The sequence below is a fragment of the Nelumbo lutea genome, chromosome 7 (genome assembly GCF_056320005.1).
Source record: "Nelumbo lutea isolate HS-2025 chromosome 7, American lotus-T2T, whole genome shotgun sequence".
Taxonomy (NCBI): Eukaryota; Viridiplantae; Streptophyta; class Magnoliopsida; order Proteales; family Nelumbonaceae; genus Nelumbo; species Nelumbo lutea.
In genome coordinates, this window is record NC_142690.1 from 21,988,498 (window position 1) to 22,013,922 (window position 25,425).

General features: G+C 36.8%; 1 protein-coding gene across 1 annotated transcript; it reads right to left on the minus strand.

The window, feature by feature from the left end:
• Positions 1–127: 127 nt before the first annotated feature.
• On the minus strand, positions 128–18,712 carry LOC148845611 (GCN5-related N-acetyltransferase 6, chloroplastic-like). The gene is made up of 9 exons (XM_088953620.1): positions 18,009–18,712; positions 16,098–16,323; positions 15,930–15,982; positions 15,743–15,779; positions 8,639–8,710; positions 3,841–3,945; positions 3,422–3,578; positions 3,246–3,322; positions 128–467 (listed from the first exon to the last, which is right to left on the minus strand). The coding sequence occupies exons 1-9, from the start codon at positions 18,131–18,133 to the stop codon at positions 402–404; spliced, it is 918 nt and encodes a 305-aa protein (XP_088809746.1). The 5' UTR covers positions 18,134–18,712; the 3' UTR covers positions 128–401.
• Between the last annotated feature and the right edge of the window lie 6,713 nt (positions 18,713–25,425).

The window sequence follows — 25,425 nt, forward strand, 5'->3', positions numbered from 1 at the left end:
CATACGGCCATAGGCCGATAACAATAAGGAGCATATCGATATTTAAATCCTTGGTCAGTTGCAAGTAAAATAAGTTCATTAAATATTTATTAAAAAATTAAGTTCATTAAATAAAACTCTGCTAGTCTGCTTTTCAAGCTGATATCAATTAAGTAGATGTCAATGTTAGTTTACAATCTTTTGGAATCTCTGCTTTTACAGTTCAAGAACTCTCGTCCAAACATATAAGAGGAAACCAACAAGATATTGGTTTACACAAACACAAAGTAACAAAAAGAAGATAGAGAAATATTGCTTGAGACAACATAAGACTATTTGGGTACAAAAGTACAAAAATTACATTTAGCAACACATATTCACAAATATAACCCGAGTATTGGGATGAATCTGCGAGTAGCTAACTACAATTCCATACACATGAGAAGCCTCTGATCTTTTGACAAATGACATGATGCAGCTTCTACCATCTGCAGTCAATAAAAAAAAAGAACCTATTAGGAAACAAAACCTAAATAAACAAGAACAGTCAACATTTGAATTTAAAGTAATCCATGAAAACAAACAAATGTAGTCCGGCCAGGCCAGCAGGATACATCCTAGATGACCCATTGACCAGCAACCACACCAGTACCATATTAAACCCTAAATTGCTATATGACAAGAAAAGGTGAAACTCCCATCAGAAAACCAGTTGTGATATGCCAATCAGGATAATGTTTGGACTATAGCCCATCTCTAACCAGTACGCAATTTTTTGAAGCCCCTATTTTTGTGGGGATGCTTTAGAAGCTATAGGCTATAATCACTAGGACCTTCGAAAGCTATAGGCAATCTGAAATTGGAAGTACTTATTAGGTCTCTCTGTACTTTAGGTACCATTGAAACATCAAAATGACAGAAGAATGAGATCAGGAAGGGGAAACTAAAATGTAATAAGCCTTGACTACTTCTGAACCTCACAATCTCTTTTCTTGCACGTCCTCCTTTGAAATCCTTTTTGTCTCTCCCCATTTACCTATTGTGTTTCCAGTAAAAGCAATTTGGTTTTGTCCAACCCCTCCCAAGAGCATTTTGTTGGGAGGCGATCCACTTGAAAGTCAATACTTAAGAGGTCTCACAAAATAGAATGCTTCTCTGGTGCCTTCCACAGAAATGCTTCTTGTGTGATGCTAGCTTTGAATTTACTTTATTACTGAGAAAAGCTCCGAATTTACTAGTGTCCTACCCTTCTGTAAATGGTATTTGGAAGCACTTCTTTCCCCTTTTTGCTTTCAAGTGGTCAGCACTAGAAGATATTAATAGCTTATTCCTTTCTCTTTTTCTTCTATTAGATAAAGGGAGAAGATTCTGTGCAGATATGCTAGAGAGGTCATTCTGTGGTCTGTGTGTGCAGAAAGAAATTCAAGGATTTTTAAAAACTAAAGGAAATCAAGAAGGCTATGGTTGAGCTGATCACATTAAGTAGCTTATTTTGTCAAGACAATGGATATTGTCAAGATATTCAATACAGCATAAGGCACTGGCAAACAGTTGTATCTTCATCATGTTCATGAGCAACCAAAATCAGAATTGTATTCCCCGTTGCTAATTACATCAAACTGAATGCTGATGGCTATGGTCTAGACAATCCTAGAAGTTCAGGCATTGGTGGAGACATTAGAAATAATCAATGGCAACACATTGATAACATATTCAGGACCTTTAACGGAAGGAAAATCTGTTCAAGCAGAGCTGCTCTCTATTACAATAATTGAAATTGAATTCCTTGAGATACATGAACATAGAGGTGGACAAAAAATGCACAAGTAACTATCAATTGGACGAGGAACAAGATTATGGTTCATGGAAATGTCATCATCAAATAACAGAAGTAAGATTATTGGCACATAACATGAAGTCATAAATGCAAGTTTTAGTTGGATCCTAAGATCAGTCTTTAATTGCCTCTTTGGCTAAAGAGGGAGAAAGACAACAATTAAGAAAAACATTGAATTCTTCTTTTTTACTGAAAAAAAAAGCATTGGATATAGGCCCAAGTTGAATGGCATACAAAGGGATTGGTTGTTCTAGACTAATCTTAGTACATAAATATTCAATACAACATTGCTGGCCTTAACTGTTTTATAGAAATATCCCAAGTGATATTTGCTTATCACATAAGACAATGAGGTATCTCTCCTTTTTTCCCAAACTCCAATCTCTGCTTGAAATCAAATCCAAATTGCTCCATTAATCCAATAAATCAACAAAATATCATTGTAAACAAAAGATATGGTACAATAACCTCAAGCTGCTTGACCAGCAGTCTAAGTATAAACAAGAAACTAGGGCTTCACCAATCCCAGGGGAGAAAGAGAGAAGATGCAGCCACTACCACCAGACTTAAATGAAGGCTTCCCAGTTGCTGTTGATCTCTAAATGGGTTCAAAACAATTCAAAAAAAAAAAAACCTGTGAAAGCCAGCCCTAAACTGCCTTTTTCGTGTTAAATTCGAATCAGGTCAAGTTTCTCTAGTTGGATATGGTTTTGGACAAAGGCTTCAGGGACAACTTCTGAGCCTCCAGACTGCAGCCAAAAACTTTCCAAGCACTTCTACCAACCAGGCAACATCAAAAAATGGTGATCAGCCACTTAATACCATACACCCTGCTGATTCTAGTAGAGTAGTCTCTAGAAAGAAGAGAAGAGAACTGGCTTGGACACCAAGATGTGATCCAGACCCGCAGTTATTCTTTCAAATAAGCAGAAATTGATTTACTAAAAACAAGAAGAGAGAGTTCAGGACAGAGGAGAGCAAGAAGAAAGAGGAGAATAAGTTGGGAGAAGGAATCAACTGTGGGCTGTCTAGCACTCGCAACTCCATATAATCAAATTGATTATTATTACTATTATTAATGTACAATGACTAATCTGCCCCTAGTAGGAAGCAGCAATAAAAGAAAATAAAAATGGCCCAAGTAGGGTCCATAACATAATCATCCAAATAACCAACAATAACAAATAAAAATAAGTCAAAGAACGAAGGCTCACAATATCCCTACAGCCCAATAACTCTCAACAGTGTTTAACAACAGAAATACAATTAGAAAAACATGATACGAGCAGGCATATAAAAGCATTCCTAATGGTTCTTGTATTACATATAAAATTGACAAAAGAGAAATGCAACAGAAGATTGGTTCTGCTTCAAGGTTGAACATATTAACACTATGTCTTAGAACAAAACAATAGTACTGGAATCAAACCTCGAAACCAGTCTTTTTGTACAGTTCTTGGGCAGGTTTATTATCAGCATTTACATGAACAAATAGTTGCTTCATGCCTGTTGACCACGAAAGGGGTAAGTTGTGAGATTGGCTTAACAAATTCATGAAGTATATCACATATGAGGATGATTGCAGACTGTGGGAACAAAAGCTACCTGCAGCAGTTGCAACATCAATAGCCAAGTAAAGCATATTAGATGCAATCCCCTGTCTCCGAGCAAATTTTGACACGCAAACATTTGCAATGTAAGCATATTTATTTGCATCATAGGCCTCATGACTTGCAAGGAACGGCATAGATCTTTTGAGTTCCTGAAGATAAGCCACGGTATGCCATGGAAGATCTCAATATATAATCATAAAAGTTTATAACTTGACAAAAAAATAAGGGTCAACATTGAAAAGTAGATAAAATTTCAATCCAATAATAACATTTCTCCTATTTTCACTAAATTGTAAGGGAAGAAAGTAAATATGTCATTGTTAGAGGCTCATATCTCAGTTTATCATGTCACCCTCAAACATACAGGTCATCAACAACAGATATTGAATAAAAATGGTTTCAAGCATGTACCCCTGGATATGTTTCTCCTCGAAAGAATTGCCGTATGCTTACATCCAGAGTTCCCACAACACTACTCAAGACAGTGCGTCTTACATTTTTATCTTCCTTTTTAACCTGAAAAGCAGAAAAGCAGTTAGTAAAAACTCAAACTTATGGTGTATCTAAAGCGCAACAAAGATTAGCAGATAATATACTGAAGCTGTGGTCTCGATTGTACATAGTGATCAACAAAAATACTTATTTGACTATTTCCAGATTGCAACCTGATATCCCTAGTCAAATATAGGTTGTCAATTCTTGACTCTGGCAACCTGAACTTATCATAGAATTGGCCGGTTTTATGATAATCATTCCAGTCAGGTTTGCCATTTGCTTACTAACAGCCCACCAGACAAAAGAGTTTGAAGAATAACTTTAGCCTCTAATTCTTGTTTTCTTGTAGAAAAGAGAACAAAGGATAAAAGGAAGAAGATGGAAAAAATGGGAGGAAAAAAAATTGGAGTATAAACATCAAATAAGCAAGAATAACTTCAGCCATAATTTCAAAAAATTATATACCTCTACACAAGTACAAAATGACAGATCACCCTGTAACCCCATATTAGTAATAGTGATTGGATTGGGAACCTCAGCCATAATTTCAACCAAGGACATAATAAGAACATTGGATAAAGTGGCAGAAACGAATAGACAGTTTGAGAATGGATTGGGAACCTCCAGCCAATGTTTTCAACCCCTCATTGACCCGGCCGGTCGAACCATTCAAACCGTCACCCAGCAAGGATTCTGGGTCCGATTCAGTCAAGACCCATCAGACGGTCAAAACCATTGACTTGGTCAAGAACCATTTGACCCATCTGGTTCAACTGTTGACCCATTTTACCCAGTGACCGGGTCGCGGGTTGCACACTCTATGCATGCAAAAATTTCGGAGGCCATAACTTTGCACTCTGATGTACGGTTGGGGTGATTTTTTTTGGGGTAACTTTTCAAGATCTATGCGTCCCAAGGGGCCATAGGCACCTTGCCCCGCTATTTTCGCGAAAAAAAAAAAAACCCTTTTTTGGCCTCAAATTACAATTTTTAATATTTTTTATAAATACAAAAATAAAAAACTGAATTAAAAAACATAAATTAAATATAGAATAATACATATAACATATCTAAAACATATTTATACATATACATATATATATATATATATATATATATATATGTGTGTGTGTGTGTGTGTGTGTGTGTGTGTATACTTAATACACATATGCACTAACATGGCACAATCTGAACCGTTTGACCCGGCTGGTTGAACCGGTGACCCGCAACCCGGAGGCAAAAACGGTTCGGCCTCCGGCTCGATTTTTAAAACATTGCCTCCAGCTGTAAATAGGCTAAAGCTTAACTTTGATGGCAGCTCTATGGGCAATCCAGGAAGGGTAGGTATAGGAGGAGTCTTTAGAAACCACAAAGGAGTAGTGGTGGCCTTGTATTCAGGACCAATTGGCATTGGAAATTTAGTTAACGCTGAAATAATGGCTCTGTTCCAAGGCTTGAGACTGACAGAACAGCTGGGTGTTAGAGATTTGGAAGTTGAGGAGGACCTGCAATTAGTCATCTCTTGGATCAAGCAAGTCAATTCGGCACCTCAGATCTATAGACATGTTTTCAGGGAAATTAACCTCCTAGCAAAGAGATTTAATTCTTCGTTCAACTGGGTAAGACCTGCAAACAGGATGGCAGATGTATTAGCAAAACAGAGAGTTGATAGAGCCACTTTATTCTAGGCAAAATTGTAATCTGGTGTATCCAAGGCTGGTGGATTTTTCCTACCAAAGAAGGGCAGCCCAGTGCATGAGGTTCCCACCAATGCAGGGTCTGGGGAGTGATAGATGTATTACTCCTGCACATACAAAGAGGTTGTTTCCAAAAATTGAACTAAATTTCTGTTCTAATTAATAAATGAATTTCTTTCTTTGCTGATCGAGAAAAAGGAAAGGTCAAATCTGACATAAGAAAGAAACAAAGGGAGAATACTATGGAAGGCCTTCCAAGGAGAAGAAAGGGCAGCTCTACACAGAATACCAGCATCCCATCCATTCTCTGAGACCTGTGAATAACTGAATACTCATCACAACTTCAGTCCAAAGCTTTTCATTTTCCACCAGAAACCTCCAAAGCCGTTTCCAAAGAAGAGCCGATTTTTTCTTATCAATGTTGCCAATTCCCAACCCTTTCCTCCTACACACTATCTCCCACCTAATCAAATGGTCTTTCTTTCCATCCCTAGGTTCCCAAAAGAAATCCCCCATCACCTTCTCAATTCTTCTATCACTTGTGGCATCCTAAAAATAGAGATGTAATTTCTTTTCCAAGCTGCCAATCTCTTTTCTACTTTCTCCAAAACAAGACTCAAAAAACTAAAGGATTAGGGTTGGAACCTAAGGGAAGCCCTAAATATTTCAACAGCCAATCACTACACACCCTAATGCTGCCACCCACACCCTCAGCTCTTCCTTCTATATATTAAGTCCTGCAACCAAGCTTTTCCCCTAATTGACTTTCAATAGAAATCTTTTCAAATAACTTCACCACCAACCTTAAATTCTCAAACCATTGTTTGTTTTCCCCATTATAAAAGATAATGATATCATTTGCAAACTATAAATGGTCCACTATGATTCTATCTCTACCCATACTCCACCCCTTGAAAATTGTACCCTTTCTACTCTTAAGATAAGCCTGCTCAACACATCTACCACAAGAGTAAACAAAAAAGGGGATAATGGACCACCTTGCCTCAAGCTCCTCTTGGCCTCAAAGAAATCATTAACAATTGCATTCACAATCACTAAATAATGACAAGTTTGTAAGCAACCTCTGACCCATTTGCACCATCTCTCCATTCTTCTTTGATCTTCCACACATTCGTTTGGTATAAGGATTTGATCAATAATTTGCCTTTCATGAACAAAGGCCCCTTGGAACTAGAAGATAATAGAGAGAACCTTCTTAATTCTCAAGGACATGACATTTCAATGATTTTGTAAATGCTGGTTACTAAACTAATAGGCATAAAATCTTTGGGATGGCAAGCCTTCGCCTTCTTGAGGATGAAGACTAATAAAGTTGCATTGACACCTGGATTAATTTTCCCATGATCATGAAACTCCTTGAAAACTTTGAACAAAACATCCTTGAGAACATCCCAACAATCTTGATAAAATGGCATAGTGAATCCATCCGGTCCTAGTCTCCTAGAGCATTTAATCTACCATTGAGAAAAAAATTTCCTTAACCTCTTCCAAATCAAACCTTCTATCCAGCATCTCCCAATAACCACTGTGTACCTCAAACCAATCTAAACCCTCAAGATTCCATCTTCCATCTAAAGGCCTTCTATAAATTTATTGAAAGTGATCCACAAAAGCTTTTGCTATGTCCTATTGGGTAACCACCTCATTCTCCAATTCTAGCATTGAAACAAATTTCTTTCTTCTTCTCCCATTAGCAACCGCATGAAAAACTTTTGTGTTCCCATCCCCCTCCCTAATCCACTTAACCCTAGACTTTTGCCTCTAACTTATTTCTTCCATCAATAAGATTTCTTTCAGTTCTTTTTTCAATCTCAATCTTTCCCTTCTCTCCTCCTCAGATAAAGGTTCACATTCTTCTTTTTTATCAATTTCTTCAATTTGATTGATCACTCTTTCCTTCTTCTCCTCCAATCTTCCAAAGCGAACTTTGTTCCATTCCATGATTTTTGCTTTCAACACTTGAAGTTTCCTGTAAAATCTTATTCCTTGCCATTTTGCATGTGGTTATTCTTACCCTGTCCCCCCACGACACACACACTTTGAGATTGTAGATGCTGCACAGAATAAAATGATATATATATATATATATAGTTTTCTCTGCTTATGTGCTTGCAAGGAGGGGATTTATTTCCATTCTTGTCTTCTTCTTTTTCCACTACAATGGGGAAGGAAATTTCAAGCAGATGGACAAAACCTTGTAATGTATCAGCCTCAAATTTGTCTTTACACAATTGAATGACACTTTGTTTAGTAAGGGAATCCTCTTTGCAACGGTAGCGTAGTACATGCCATGCCCTTGTCAGTGTTGCTGCACAAACCAGATTAGTAGTTGTTGTATTTAAAATGTTATTGTGGTATAGACAGCAAATAAGTAATGTAGCTAGGTATTCATCTTCAGCTGGTATTTATGGAGTTCTAAACTTCTAATTTCCCAATAATGGCTCATAAGCTTCTCAAATGTATTCAATGGACTTGACTCAAATCCAAAGGTTGCTTGGGCACTTCACCTTCTTATGATTTCCTTGGTCATACAAGATTACAAGTTTTCCTACTAAATCCTATTTCCAAGAATGGAAAATATCGGAGGACTTCCTAACAAAGATCTAGCCAACTCTATTTCATAAAATAGTTGGTGCCTTCAAAGTTTCTACCCAATCATCATGGAATTAATTTTTTTTCACCACATTTATCTTTTTTGGGGATGGAAGGCCTCAACCATGTTCTCGTTCAAACTTACTATCAAGATTACACTTCTGGGCATTAATCCAATTCCAGTTCTCACAGTCCCTTCCAAGTAACACCGCTTAATTCACCTTATGCAAACCAAGCTAGATTACAAAACTGACAATGTAGTTGTAGGAGGGTCAAGTTTAAGAAACATGCAGTAATTGAGGAATTGGTAAGACATCATTACATAACTCTTCCAAGGAAGAAAGTGAAGGAAATAAGTTAAAATTTCATCTTATGTTAAGCAATCAAAAGTAAGCATAACATACTGTGACAATGCACACACACTTCAGTGAGTTTCCATCCCGCCCAGTACAACGGCGTTTCAAAGCATAGAATTCCTGAGAGAGAGAGAGAACCACAAAGAACACCAAATTAGCCAAAAATGCCAAATGAAATGAAAGATACTTTTACAGAAAAAAACCCATGGTTCAGATTCAAAAATCTAGGTCATCAAGTGAAATATTTAAGTGAAAATCTAATGGGTACTAAGGTCAGATAATAGCATGGCCAATGCATTAGCTAAATAAGGGTTAATAAAGATCAGCTTTTATGGGATCATTGTAAAATGAAGTTTTTGGGGAGAGATGGTAGTGTCTATGCACTCATCTCTCTACAAGATGCATGTGAAGTTTGTATATTCTTCCTAGTTATAATTAATAAAGCATTTGCTAATTATCAAAAAAAAAAATCCTGTTCAACATGACCAAACAAAGCACATAGAGGTGCATAGACATTTCACCCACGAAAAAAGTGGTCTTGAAGGAAATTTGCAACCCTATTTGATGATTTGAGAAAGTGGCAAATATACTGAAGAAAATTATTAGGTCTGCTTGACGATATATATGGAAATGCCTTTTTTTTCGAACATGACACTACACAACAGGGGGTAGCCCATTCCCCAAACCCACTACCTCCACCTCCAGTCCTGGTGAAGGTACTTTTTTATCCCAAGTATCTGCCAAAACAAGTTAGAGACCTTACAAATGGAACCAATTGACACCTTCACTTTAGAGCTGTCAATGAGTTGGATTTGATTTATAACAGGGTAGACAAGTCCCGACCTAGTTATTTATCTGTTATATAAAATAGACCCAGAACGGAACCAATCATTAATCAGGTCTGACCCAATTAGACCTGATTACACTTTACATCCATAATTACCTATGATAATAACTTGGAAATTCATTTTTGATAACATAACCTTATTTTGAAGATTAATCAGTTTTGTGTTGTTTTATGAGATGTTTTATGTTAGTTGTCAGATAGGAGGTGGGGACCACAGTAGTTATGTGAGTCCAAATTTTATTATGTTTTTGAGTCTTATATATGCTGTTTTATGTTATGCCGCCCTATAAGGGCATAGTGTCTTTGTACTGCTCTTATATTTTTAGTATAAATAATAAGTGAAGGGGGTGGCCAGATTATTGCTCTCTTTTCTTTTCAAGATCTCTTCTTCTCTTCTTCTCCTTCTCTCTTCAAGAAACTACATTTTTTTGTTCATATTTTTGAATTCAGCAGATTTCTACTTGGTATCAAAGCCTCGGCTAGGACTCTTGAAGCACTCTCATAAAGCCCTAGATCGGCCGACTACATGAAGTAACAAAGGGCTGATCAAACTGCTATAGATTGCCCGATTCTTGGATTTTTTGGTGGGATCTAGTCATCAGGAAGGTGATCTACTGTTCAGCATCAAAATTAGGAAGAACTGGAGTACGGGGAAGAGTCCCAGAAAAGTTGGACTCTTTGTTTTTTATCTAATCTTGGGCGCCCAGGTATTGTTAGTTTTCTTTTGTTATTCTGAAGAGGGCGGTTAGGTTTCTGGAATTTTCTAAGCCTCCTGGAGTGACTGATTCACTCTTCTCTATGTTGAGAGGCGTGGGGAGGAGAGAGATTTCTCTCTGGATAGGGTTTCGTTCTTCCGGAATGGTTGGTTTCTGTGTGTGATATTGAATTGCTTTTAGAAGATCTCCAATCTTTTTTTTTTCTTACTGTTGAACTGTTTGAAGATGGAGAGTTGGAATACTAAGGTGAAATCCATCGGTACCATGGGACTAGGTGTTGGAGGTAGTAGTGATATTTTTGGGTTTGGAATCATTACTACAGTAAAACTTGATGGTACAAATTATTTAAAGTGGGCACAATCAGCCAAAATGGCTATTGGTGCCCGTGGAAAATTAGGATGCATCACTGGGGAGGAGAAGAAACCTGATACAGATTCTTCCCGATGGGTGCAGGAGAATTACATGGTAATGTCCTGGCTGTGTAATTCTATGTTACCTCATATTGGAAAAATTTTCCTATGGGCTAATATTGCTAAGGAGATTTGGGATGGAGTGATTGGAACCTACTCTTAGAAAAAAAAATGTAGCTAGAGCCTATTAATTAAGGAATAAGGTGATAAGTATAAAACAAGGAGAAAACCCCTTGCCGTATATTTCTCCATGCTAAAAACCCTTTAGCAAGAAATAGATCACTTAGAATCTGTGGTATGGGAAAGTGTAAATGATGCAGCAACCTATCAAAAACTGGTAGAGAAAAATAAGGTTTTTGAGTTCTTGGCAGGGTTAAACCCTGAATTTGACATTGCTAGGCAGCATATTCTTTCTAGGGAGAGTGTGGCACTCTCTCAAGCCTATGCCTTTGCTGAGATAGCCTGGGATTGACCAGTCGGCTATGGTTAGTACAACCAAACCTAAGTCGAATGGAGACAAGGGGAGTAGTGAGGCTAGAAGGGAAGATAAGGACTTGGCGTGTGATTACTGTAAGAAACCTATGCATACCAGGGATACTTGTTGGAAGCTTCATCCAAATCTTATGCCTGCCCGGATAAGGAACAAGAAGGGAAATGCAAATGTGGTCACTACAGGAGACTCTTCGGTCCCTCATTCTCAAACTGATTGGAAATCCATTGTAGTAGCAACAGTGAGAACAGAATTGGAGAGGTTTGGACATCTTATGAGTAAGAAAGATACAACTAGCTCTAGCCTTCCAAATGGACAACAGAGTGCAAGAGCCAACTACACCACTTCTTTTGCACATACAGGTAGTTCATATGCAACTGCAAATCTTGCATCCACTTCAGGTAAGGAGGGACCTCCCTGGATTATAGACTCAAGACCATTTGAGCACATGACTAATGTCCCTACCCTTTTCAGTTCCTATCAGTTGTGCTCTGGTAGAGACAGAGTCTCTACAGCAAACAATTCACATATTCCCATTGCTGGGAAGGGGACAATTAGAGTGACCAATGATATTACTTTATCTTCTGTCTTACATGTCCCACTGACCTTGATCTTCCCATTGCACTTTGCAAAGGGAAGAGAAAGTGCACAGTCCATTGCATTTCACATCATCTTTCCTACAATGCCTTATCACCCTCCTACTGAGTTTTCCTTTCTTCCCTGGATTCTGTGTCTATACCCAAGAATATTACTGAGGCTCTTTCCAAACCTGAGTGAAAAACAGCCATGCAAGAAGAGATGGAAGCCTTGGTTAAAAACCAAGCTTGGGAAATAGTTGATCTCCCTCCAAACAAGGAGACAATTGGATGTAGATGGGTATTCACTGTAAAGTACAGGGCCGATGGCAAGATAGAGAGGTACAAAGAAAGGTTGGTAGCAAAAGGGTATACTCAGACCTATGGTGTTGATTATCTGGAAACCTTTGCATCGGTAGCTAAGATGAGTTCAGTTCGTATTCTTTTATCTCTAGCAACCACCTATTCATGGCCCTTGTTTCAGCTTGATGTTAAAAATGCTTTCCTCAATGGTGATTTACAAGATGAGGTATATAAGGACATTCCAACAGGTTTTTATGAAAATGTTGGTAAAGGAAAGGTGTGCAAACTCAAAAAATCAATATATGACCTGAAACAGTCACCTAGGGCTTGGTTTGACAGGTTTAGAGGGGCACTTATCCGTTTTGGTACACTCAAACCCAGTCTAATCACACCCTCTTTGTAAAGAGGAGAAATGCTCTGGTGACAATTCTGATTGTGTATGTGGATGATATAATGGTTACAGGAAATGATCTAGAGGAGATTGATGATCTCAAAAAATCATTGCAGCAAGAATTTGAGATCAAAGATCTTGGTGAGCTCAAATACTTACTGGGGATTGAAGTTGCAAGATCCAAGCATGGGATCTTCATCTCTCAAAGAAAGTATGTACTTGACCTACTGTGGAAGACTGGGAAGCTGGGGACCAAACCAGCAGACACTCCTATTGATCCAAATCATAGAATTAATGTTGTGGATGAGCTGGTAAAAGATGTGGGGAGATATCAAAGAATGGTGGGCCGACTACTATATTTGTGTATGACACGACTAGATATTTCCTATGTTGTTAGTGTTGTGAGTCAGTACATGCATGCACCTCGAGTTCAGCATTGGGAAGCTATTAAGAGAATACTTGCATATCTGAAAAAGCACCCTGGCAGAGGCATTCTTTTCTCAAATCATGAAAATCTGAAGCTAGAATCCTATAAGGTGTAGACTGGGGAGGGTGCTTAGATAACAGGAGGTCTACGTCAGGAGTGTGTACCTTTGTAGGTGGAAAGGTCAAGTGCAGAGGCTGAGTATAGATCCATGGCCCATGGTGTCTCAGAACTTCTTTGGGTTAAATCTCTTTTGAGTGAGATTGGGGTGAAAGCAGAGGAACCTATGATATTGTACTATGACAATCAGGCTGCAATCAATATTACCCACAATCCAATTCAGCATGATAGGAGAAAACACATTGAAATCGATAGACACTTCATAAGAGAAAGGATAACAACCGGAGAAGTCTACTTGCCTTATGTCTCTTCAAAGTTGCAGTTGGCTGATGTTATCACTAAAGGGCTGGCAAAGAACAAGCTTGAACATGATCTATGCAAGTTAGGAATATGTGGAATTTACTCCCAACTTGAGGGGGAGTGTTGAAGATTAATCGGTTTTGTGTTGTTTTATGAGTAGATATTTTATGTTAGTTGTTAAATAGGAGATGGGGACCACAGTAGTTATGTGAATCCAAATTTTATTATGTTTTTGAGTCTTATATATGTTGTTTTATGTTATGCCACCCTATAAGGGCATAGTTGTCTTTGTACTGCTCTTATATTTTTAGTATAAATAATAAGTGAAGGGGGCGGCCAGATTATTGCTCTATTTTCTTTTCAAGATCTCTTCTTCTCCTTCTCTCTTCCTTCTCTCTTCAAGAAATTACTTTTTTCTGTTCATATTTTTGAATTCAGCAGATTTCTACTCAATAAAAATGACAGTAAACAGTAAACTGTTTATATGTTGATAAAACAAGTGTTGATAAACCAGGACACTTTTATACATTATTACTATATAATTGGTTCAGACCTTAATCAGTTATGAACAGCAAGAACTAGTCCAGACCCAATTATTAATCGGAACACAAACCACAGAACCAGAATCAACATAATCAATTTGGTCAATTTGGTTTTATCAGGTAGACCCAACCCGTTGACAGCTCTACTTTGCTTGAGGGGGAGTGTTAAAAGAACATGTTTTACCATTATATAATGAGGATGGGCCTTGGCACAACGGTTGGGTTGCTCCATTGCCACCTGGGTGACCAGGGTTCAAATCTTGGAAAACAGCCTCTCTGTATGTGCAGGGGCAAGGCTGTGTTCATCTGTCCCGCCCCAGACCCCACATTGGCAGGAGTCTTCATACTGGTCTTCCATTTTACCATTATATAATAGGATTTTTACTATCTATATGAGGACAACAGTCTTTATTATGCTCAACCTCATAAAATGTTTGGGTCAGGTGTGGGCCTCATTTTTTTTTCTACTCTGGTTCTTTCTCCCATTGTAAGATTTTCTTTTTTGTGAACAATGACCCATCTGAAACGTGGTCTCCATCCCCGAGACTATTTTAGAAGTTCTCATAGAAGACAAATTTAACCTGCCCAAGCTCATGTTGGAACATGTTGAAAACCATGTCCCTGTTGGCACACTTCATGCAAGCAGGTGTGTCCCCCAAATCATAGTTCAAAATTAATTAAAAATAATAATGTTCAAATAATTGATCAACATGTTTTTTTATTCACATGCTATGTGGAAACGTGTGTTACTTGCTTCACCATGAAATGTTTAAAAGGCAACAACTCATCTTAATTTTAAATGGGAGTAAAATTGGCTTATTAAGAGTCTACACTGTCAAAAAAATGAAGAGAAAATTAGGAGAAAATGGTAATATGAGAAACTAAAACACCATATTTCATGAATAAGAACCATTCTAAACATCCCCCACTAGGCATTAACAGGATAAGCATCTGACACAAAGAAGATGGTTCAGCAGATGATGAACACAAAAATACCACAACCTGCCACTTCAGCACCCTTCACAATAAATCTAATATGCCAAAAACAATAAGCCCAACAAAAGAACATGAGCTTGGCCATCATTTTCAATATGTTTCAATATGAGCTTGAACATGCCAAATGTGTATGCTACAAAATTGTAAAAAAAAAAAAAAAACTTTCGGGTTGAAGGCCTCATTTCAGATTGGTCATTATTCACAGCAAAGAAAGTCCAACAAAGGAGGAAGAATGTATAGAAAAGAAAAGAAAAAAAGAAAAAAAGGAAAAAAGAAAGAAAGAAACATTTAACAGGAATGGAAGGAGGAGAAGAGGGAGGGAAGGAGGGAAGGGGGGGGGGGGGGGAGAGAGAGAGAGAGAGAGAAAGAGAGAGAGGACCTGCTCTCCTCTAGGGTTAACAAGAAGACAGAAATATGAAAACAAAGGAGGGAGAAAAAAGGTTGAGAAGAAAAAGAACACGAGGCCCACACCTCAATTAATGATTTTATTAGGTTATTTTATAATAGAGAAAAAGAAATGGAAAAAATAAAATACAAAAATTAACTGCCAGAACTAATCCCTCCAACCAGATAAACCTAAGATCTATAGAACTGATGCTACAAAAGTCAGCATGGACATCAAATTTTCGCTGTCATGTGGTGGATTTAAAGGACCGACTGTTTCGGGTTAAAGCAAATACTGCAAAATTATTCAAATATTCAAGACAAAATTAAAGGAAAAGCCAACAATATAAAGAAAGGTATACAATACCACGATACACCTCCCAATGTTAAAATCCCTTAAATCATACCGAAATCCAAAGATCTAGAATATTTCAGATAGGAAGCAAGGTTCAAAAAATTTTTTTTTATATACCAGTTATAAAATCTTCATAGTATAAAATGATTAACAAACTTTTTAGACAATTAATTTAGGGAAATGTTTGAATTTACTTGGCATACCAATGTTTGGAAGCCAAACAAAAATTCAAACTCATATCCGCATAAACATTTTCAATCATTTTAGATAGCTTGTGTTACTGATGCAGTAATTCTCACCTGTTCAGCATACTTCCTTTTGTGGTTGTCCACGTGCCTGCAGTTAATTTTCTTTCATTAATAATTTACTTTGAAATTGCAGAAACTAAAATAAAAGAAAGTTCCAAAAACAATACTACAACAAAGCATCCTTCCCACAAAAAAAAGTGGTTTCTTAGAAAATCCCAATTATATGTAGGAAACAGACCTCATATAAGATAAAGATTCCCAATGCGCTTCAGCCCGCAGCCAAGCTGCTGTCTGTCATGCAAAATGATACAAGACAACATGAAACAGACTAAAACACTCTTAGGTAAATAGGTAAGAATGGAAAACATAATTTGACAGATAAAAAATAAGAACTAGAGGAACCTACCCAGTATTCCTCATCCAATACAGCTCCACGACAAATAAATCGACTGAAGGCTCGTTTTTGCAGTCCAGAAATTTCCCGGTCACTCAGCTGTAAACGGTCAAATGAGAGTTCAGGCAGCCTTGAGCTTTCATTGTTAGAAACTGATGACTGCTGGATACTTTGGGAGCTGTTATTGCAATGGACTTCAAGAGGCTTCCATCTACGGTATGACAAAGGAAATGTCTCCCTGCAAGGAGCACACAAAAGAGAGAAACAAATAGGACAATAAGTAGAATATCTATCAATATGAAAATTGGCCATTTTAGGGTGCTGATTGATTAAAATTCTAGGGTTACTGCATTGAAACTGACAAACATTTCCATGTAAAAGTGATCTCTATGTTGTCTTAGAAATGAAAAAAAAAAAACATGCACACATGGCACATCCTTGCTAGACAAACCATTTCAGTATAATGTGTAATTGGTAACACCTTACACCCCTTTAGTTACCAACTTACCATATAAAGCCTTGGGTTCCAAAAAGCATTAAAAAATGTGACAAAGTATCCGCATATGCAAGGCTTGCAGTATTAACTAAAAGGGTGTTTGCCAATGTCTAAAACATAACCAAAGACACTGAAAAACACCTCCTAAATGAAAAGAAATGATTAACATGTTACATGTGCAAATTCAAGAAAAGAGTAATTAGATGCCCAACAAGATATGAACGTCTCCAGGATACCAAATCCCATGATGACCACATTAGATGCATTAAGAAACCTTATGAAGGTGATTACCCAATGTTCATCCCAGCTATCTGGGGTCTTGGGAGTTAGTAAGAGCTTCAATATAAAACCATGCCAAATAGAGCATCAATGTAAATGTAAACATGGTCTATCATTAATGACAAGGAGTGACCTTGATGCGTGTAAAATCATTGTTGATTAGGGGGGCAAGTTAGGCTGAATTAGGACAATCCTAGACCAACACGAGCTGTTGAATCCCCAATCTTAACCCTAGCTTTAACATCAGGTTTGGCCAGGATTAGGTTGGAACATACAATGCTAATTGAACTAACCTTCTCTGAGAGAGCAAACAGATGATATATAGTTACCTCCCTGGACAACTCTTGATTAGGTAACCTGCTAATTCATTTTATAGAATTCTGTATGATGCTCATCAGAGGAAATAAAGTTGTTAATGATTTCTCCAGTCAAAGATTGTCATTGTATCCTCTCAGACAAGGTTGGCATCTTTCAATTTACAATGCCAAAGTGTAGCTCATGAATAAGGTACGGCCCATTTTTGGACGGATAAAAGTATCAGCATTGTATTAAAGCACGAGAAAGAGAGAAAAGGGAGGAGGAAATTGGTATCTAAGTAACTTTTGACAGTTGTCTAAAGCTATTCTTTGTTATAAGTATCTTTTATAATTATGAGAATATCCCTGCCCATCTAGCCTTGAGTCCTTTTTGAGCAAGGACAACTAATGGTATTGGTAGGAGTAATTGTAAGTCAAGCCTCATCATCGAAGTAGGGAGAGCTGCTTCACGTATGAGCGGTAGACATGTAATTTCATGATAACTACACTTTGTCTTAGAATATCCCCAAGGTAGAGTCATCTGTCTTCTGTGGTCAACCATTTTGCGTTGAGATATTTCTAAGCTATCCAAACGGGAAAAGGTTACCTGAATTTAATGTAACACAAAAACCTATTTCTATTTGTGAATCATCATTGTGTCTATGTACTCTGCATTATGGTAGTGTTTCAACCAGTTTATGCTGATCCTTGAGAACACGAAATTATAAGTATAAATCAACATCAACAGCCAAATATACTTAGTCTAAGCTGCTATGCAAAAATAGTTCAGAATTAGAAGGAAAAGAAATTAACTAAAAAGAAAAGAAAAAAAAAGGAAAAAGAAAATCATACCCGAATGAAGACGAAGCTCTATCGAAGCAGATAAGCGGACTCCGTTTGGTCCTTCTGACAAGCACCCGCGTTAATCGAGGGAGTGGGACTCGAAATTGAGGGACAAAGGTCCCCTTAAGCTCCATATCTTCTTTAAACCAGTTTCACGTCTAAATCTCATAACCTCTTCTATCCTTACAATTCCTTACATACCCACCAAATTCCTTACATACCACATAACAACAAAAATCCGAGGAACACCGAGAAATCAACTAGAAAAAGCAATCAACTAACCAGCCCACAACAGAGGAAAACGGAAGACAGAGACCTCAAATAGGAACGAAACCAAGAGGTAGTCTGATCTGAAATTCGTGAAATAAGAACGAGAAGAAGGCGGCAAACGACTAAAAACCCACACGAATCCGCAGAGGAGATGGGGGAGGATAAAAGCCCTAATAGAAATCAATCGTAAAGAAACAATAATTGAGTCGTTTCTCGGAAGGTGAGGTCGAGAAGCTCTGTTGTAGAAACGTGTGGAAACGAAAAAGAAAGACAGAGAGAGGTTAGGATTATTTGTAGGTTGTTTCTGTTAGTATGGATTTTTTTGCTGCAAATCTGCAATAATTGCCGTCAGGGACTCGGTGCCTCGAGGCCTTTGTCTCTGCGTTATCCGTTTACTCCATCCCACGTGGCATCGTAGTCTGCTGTCAGAGAGGCCTTTGGGCAATCGGATAATTTTCTAATTTTCGGACAAGCGCAACTGTAGAGGATAATTGATCCACGTCATCAAGGTGGTGGGCCCCTTACCCTAATAATGGGCATGAGTAACCGGTTTATTCTGTTGTTGCCTTTTTTTCGGAGTTGGATAAGCCGAATCTGCTCCTTACAAATGGGCGCCTCACGTGTACATCCACCGTTCATTGAGAATATCTCCTGTAAATAATAACTAATAAATACGAAAATGTTCCCAATGCATGATAAGATGTACGTATGAGGCGCTTGCGGGGCACCAGGTGTGAGGAGTACATCTGGTCTCCATAGACTCTTTTTAGAGTAGGTACATCAGAATTGAAATTAGAATCTTTCATAATCAGAATTAATCAGAATTGGAATAGTCTATTTCCCTCATTTGTTTGGTTCATATTAAAATTAAAGGGAAAATTCAGTATCTACTTTGGGTCTAGTGGCATTTTGGTCATTGAATTTTAAAATGCGACAATTTAGTATTGAAAATTTCAAAACATGTCAATTCAAAAAATACACAAAATGCTTTTCGAGTATCAGCTAATTTTCTTTATCAACCATCCAAACATTGATAAAAAATTAACAACCCCAAATCCTTGCTTCTTCTGTTCAACAAAATTTGGGTCATCTTGAATAAAAGAGGCAAGGATTTAGGACTATTAATTTTTTTTCAATGTTTGGATAGTTAATAATGAAATTTAGATGATACTCAAGGGGCATTTGTGTCTTTTCAAATGTATTTAACAGATGGTTAATAGTTGGTTAACGATAAGTAACGTATTGAGACATTTTTTAAGTTCGGATACTAAATTATCACATTTTAAAGTTTAGGAACCAAATTAGCACTGGACCCAAAGTACAGGATACTAATTGGGAATTTTCCCTAAAATTAAAAGAAGAATTAAAATTCATAAAAGGAAGGAGAAGGAATGGCCATTCTCTGAAATGGAAAATACCATTCAATCAAATGATTGGCCATTTCCATTATAATTCCAGACTCTAATCCCATGAACCAAATGGACTGTTATGGTTCCGGTTTGTTCAATAAAACCAAACCGACTAAATCAATTATATTGGTTTTGGTTTTGTGGTTTGTGTCCCAATTAATAATTAATTTTCCATTAGGTTTTGCTATTCCAAAAAGATTATGGCCGATAATATATAATGGATTTTTTGTTTTCTTATAAATTTTGTATTATTTTGTCTAAAAGGAAATCTCATGGACAGTAATATAAGATGATTATGGTTAAAAATACTTGTCTTATCAGAATGTAAAACATTTATATTAATTATGTTTATTAAGGTTATATTATACAACTGGGCAAGATCGGATTGTTGGTTCGGGACTGGTCCACTCTATCCCGAATCAGACCCGATCCATTGATTGAACCAGATTACCAAACCTGACCCACGCGCCCCTAGAGTACTCTACTTACAGGTTGTGTTTGGTGTGGGGCTGTTTAACCGAACCGAAGCCTGATTAACATTAGCTTCAAACAGCTATAATAGGGGTTGGGTCAAGGCAGATTTGTCACTTAACCCGACCCACGAACATCCCTATCTTCTCTGTTAAAAGCAATATTTTCATATTTGGACTCAAATGGAACCGGTGACCCAATGACCTTTCTAGCAAGGTCTCCGTCAATTGACCGTTCTCACAGTGTTGACAAATTAACGGCCACTTAAACCTGCAAAATTGTGACCCAATGAGAATTCCAGGCTTTTGTCGGATCCGATCTGACAACACTGATTGAAACAAAAGCCCTTGCCCCTTTCTAGTTGCTCCTAGTTGAAGCTGGATTGGTTATTCATTACTTCATTACAAAGTCCATCTCCATTCCTTTTTTTTTTTTATAGATGAACTACGGCCCTGTTTATTTGGCCACAAGTTTTTCTATCTACATAAATTCAGTAAGTGCTACTTAGTAAAATGTTACCTAGGGCTGCAAGCCAGGCCAGGTTAGGTCGGGTTGAGGCCAACCCTAGCCCAACCCTAATTCTAAACCCCCAACCCTAATCCAACCAAATCCTAATCCTAACTAAAGTCCTTCAACCCTAACCTAACCCAACCCAACCCGGAGTCAATTTCGGGTTGGGTTGGACCCAACCCAACCTTCTTCCCATCCCTTAAAACTTCATAGAGTTTCTCGATTTTAAATCTTAACTCAACTTTCTCTACATATATTAATCCTATGTTTCATTAGTATTTGTTTGTTGAGTTTTTTTTTTTTTTTTGTTCTTTTGGTACAAAATATAGAAAAATAAGTGTTATAAATGACTATATTTTATTATGAGTTATGACTTATGATTGATCTTTTATGGACAGCAAACAACAAAGAAGAGATGAAGAATAAAATTTTCAAAAAACATAAAATAATGTTATTAATCCTATGCAAATATCATGCATCTAAATAAATCAACGTATGTTATATTATCACATATTATTATATATGACATGTACTATAAAGTCAGGTTCAGGTTGGGTTGGGTTGCCTAAGGGGTCAACCCTAACCCAACCCAAAGTAAAATTGGGTTCATGAATTTCAACCCTAACCCTAACCCGAGTATCAACCTGACCCAACCCAACCCAACTTTTGTTGCAGCCTTAATGTTACCCAGTCAAGTACATTTATTCATATTCTTTTGCTAAACAAATAAGCTAATGAGTAAATTTCCTAAAGGATCCCTTTTTTTTTGTTTTGCTAAATACATCTTAATCTTATACAGTTTGGTCAATTTTTCCCCTCGATAGATAAGTAACTTAGGTAAAACTTCCTCAAGTAAGTTGTCAAAAATTAAAAGAACATAGGAAAATTGGACAATCCCCCCCCCCCACAAAAAAAAAAAAAGAATAAGGCCTGAAACGATAGAAAGGTTCAGCCAGCTTGAGGAACTATATAAAACAAAAGAATCCCTGTCTAAAATTTTAACTTTCTAAGATGGGCTGACCTTAGGGGTGAGTATGGGTGGTTCAATTTGATTCCCTAACAAAACCTGGAACCTACCTTGTAGGTGTTGCTTTTAGATTTTTGGAACTGGAACCTACCTATGAAGGTCAGTTATAGTCTTGTTGGTTCTAGCTCTACCCATGGAATTTATTTTTTCTTTATTCTCCCCCTTCAAAAAAATGAAACATGTCCTTTAAAAACTTGATTTTTCAATAATGATAATATATAGTTTAAAACTTATATTATCTTTATTGATTAAATTGAGTAATTTAATATGCATATTATCATAATATATTATAATATATAGTTTAAAATTTGTTATTATAATTTAAATTTTATAAACATTACCTTTTACATTATTTATTATACAAATTCAAATATTAAAATAAAAACAAATGACAAAATCACTTAAGTAACTCAATGTTCAAATGAGACCATAGCTTTTGTAACCACAAGTGCTTGGCTTTAAATCTTCACATCCTTATAAATATTTTGGGTTTTATTTCAAGGCAAGTTCGATTCTTAAACCAGTTCCACCAAGGGGAACCAATGCCAATTCATCATGTCAATTCAGGTAAGGTAAACCCTTAGACCCCGAAACTTAGGTGGGGGTCGGTTCCAAAACAAAACAATGATAGTCTTCCAATTTTGTCAATATAGACAACAAAATACTAGTGGACTCCATCTTCATTTCCATCCAAAGTAAACAAAATATTCTTAGAACCCAACAAGATAAAATATTCCATTTCTTTTAAATTGAGTGATTTATAATTAGTAAGTGTTTTTCAAAATATAGAACTAATTTACAATTTTAAAAATTATTGATATAATAGAAATTAAATATAAAATATATGAAAAATAAGAACCTTTATATTGCTTAATTGTAATATTAAATCCTAGGATTAGAAAAAATAGTTTAGATGTTTTACTTGTATGTCATTATGAAAATATGAGAAGTGATATTAAAAAAGATAAAATTAATAATTTATTATTTTAAATGTATAGCATATATTAATTACAATTATTAAGACATAGGAGAACTTGTACAACCTCGATCCACTATATGAATCACAATTATAGTTCAGTAGTGGAAGAGATGGCATTGAGTCATTAATAAATAAAAGGCAACTATCAGTTATCACTTACGTTTGTTTCTTGAATTTCATTTTTATTTACAATCTAATTTTAGTAATTTAGTATATTCCCTTTGTTTTGAGAAATTAAATAATTTTGATATTTTAGCCTAATGGAAAGAACATGAAAAAAAAAATTATCCAATGCTTACCACCATGTCACATGATCTATTATCTGATTGGTGTCTAAATTCCATTAGAGTCTAGTTTTAGTGTAGGTATTAAAGTATTGGATGACAAGAGAAGTTGAAGAAAATACTAAAGTCAATATTTTTTTGTATACTCAATAATTGTATAGCATTTTAAAGTTATTGTGCCGAGCTTGACCTTGAAGGGATTTCAAGCCAAATAGGCACAACCCACAAGATCATGTTGTGCCAGCATGACACAACCTACATTGCACCTCTAACGTCTATCTATTTCATGCTCCAAACTAGCCATCTACTTTGTAAGTTGTTTTCCTTTGCACAATACATAATTGACTTTTTTTTATGTTTTTCTTTTTTTTAATGCATAATAAGACAACTCTTCATTAAACATGCTCTAAAACAAGAAATAAACACAAAGCTTAAAGAACCCAAGACTAAAAACCAACTAGACACCATCATCAATAAAGAAGCAATAACAACCTACGTATATGAGCACCGTAGTCAAGCAAGGCCTTTACAATCAGGGTCAATGACGAAATGTGTTGCAAGTCAAGACTCAAGAGCACAGCCAAAATAACAGCCCATATCGATGAAGGTCCTTTACTAGATGATAATAGCGAAGGATCTATGAATGCATTTTCTGCACCATTTGAAAACGAAAGGTTCCCAACCAAATGATCCATGAAGACTACCCTATGTGACACCAGTAACAATTAGAGAACAAAGAACCTCACATGTTCTCCAAGGATGGTTGAGCTTCTTGTTTATGCTTTTCCACCATGAAAAGGAAGTCTCCTTCTATTATTATATTATATATGCTATCTTGGTGCATCTCTAGCTAGAGTCGGATCCCAACTAGGCCAATGAATCTTTATCATGTTTATTGATTCACGTTTGTGGAAAAAAGGCTAGAGATGTTTGAAAGTTTCTGTCCATTCAAGAGAGGACCTTGCATTGCTTAGTAATGGTCACTCCATTGATGTATCAAACTTTGAAGATGACGTAGAAATTGTATTGCTAATAAGAGACAATCAAGTAATAATGAAGTTGTGATAGTTTGTGAGTCATTGTGATGTGAAGCAACTTACAAATAAATACATGGAGCAATTGGATAGGAAGAAATTGACCAAAAAGGAATGAAATGATGAAAACATAGTCCTACGGAAACACTCAACTTTCTTATTTATTTTTTTTAGTTTCCTAGTCTTAGTAGAGTTCTTATTTGTTTGTTTTCTTTTAGATTAGTTAGGAAAGGTGTAGGAATTGTCTCTTTTCCTATTTGTTTCCTTAGGAATTGGTTTCCTAGTTTGAGTAAGTTTGTAATTCAAGGCCTATAAAAGGGACCCTAAGCCTTTGTTTACAGGTAGTGAATTTCAAATACAATTTCTTTAGAGAGTTTCTCTTATTTTCTAGTGCATTACCAAAGTATCAACCTAGTGAATTCTAAGTCTTTTCTTATCAACGTATAGCTTGCACGATATCAAGCTCAACCACGGTTTCTATCTTGTGTTAGTTGGTATTAAAGTAGGTTATCCTACTTGTTTCATCAGAGCTCTTCAGTATCTCGATGGCTAGTCGCAGAGAAGACGCCCACTCTGATGAATGTGGAGTAGAAGCTCTATGGGATGTATTGGAGGCTCAAGAATGTTGAACAAACGAAAGGTTGGATTGCACAGCCGAATTATTAGAGAAGATACATACTACACTTACAAGTCTTGGCCTCGGCAACAGAAGACGTGAAGATAGAGGTAATGCTCATGAGAGAAATAAACCTATAGAGAGATGTTCTCATGTTCGTAGGCAACAACAAGTCAAGGGGGATGATTCTGACGATGAAGGAGAGTTTGAAGAGCCCTACGAAGAAGTTAGGCCACAAAGAGTTGAGGAATACAAGATCAAAGCCGAGATTCCTACTTTCAATGGGAGTCTAGACATTGAAGGTTTCCTTGATTGGTTATACGAGGTAGAGAAATTCTTCAACATCATGGCCATAGCAGATGATCAAAAAGTTCCTCTTGTTGTTTATAGATTAAGAGGAGGGGCAGGAGCTTGGTGGCAACGGCATCAAGAGAACAGGGCGTTGCAAGGGAAGCATCCCATACAAGAGTGGCGCGTGATGAAGCAAATGTTAAGAGGAAGATTTCTGCCTATAGATCATGAATAGATTCTGTTCCAACAATTTTAGAACTATGTACAGGGCAAGCGAATGGTGGCAGAATACATAGAGGAGTTTCTAAGGATGCATACCCGCTGCAATCTCAAAGAGACAGAAGATCAATTAACTGTTAGATACACCAATGGCTTGAGGTACACCATACAAGGTAAATTGAGGATGCTAACTATATGGCCTATTGATGAAGCCCACAATTTAGCACTTAGAGTGGAGAGGTTGTTAGCACATCAATCAACAAGCAAAATAGAGAATTATAAGTGTATGCAAGCACAGCTCCAGAAGTCTTCTACC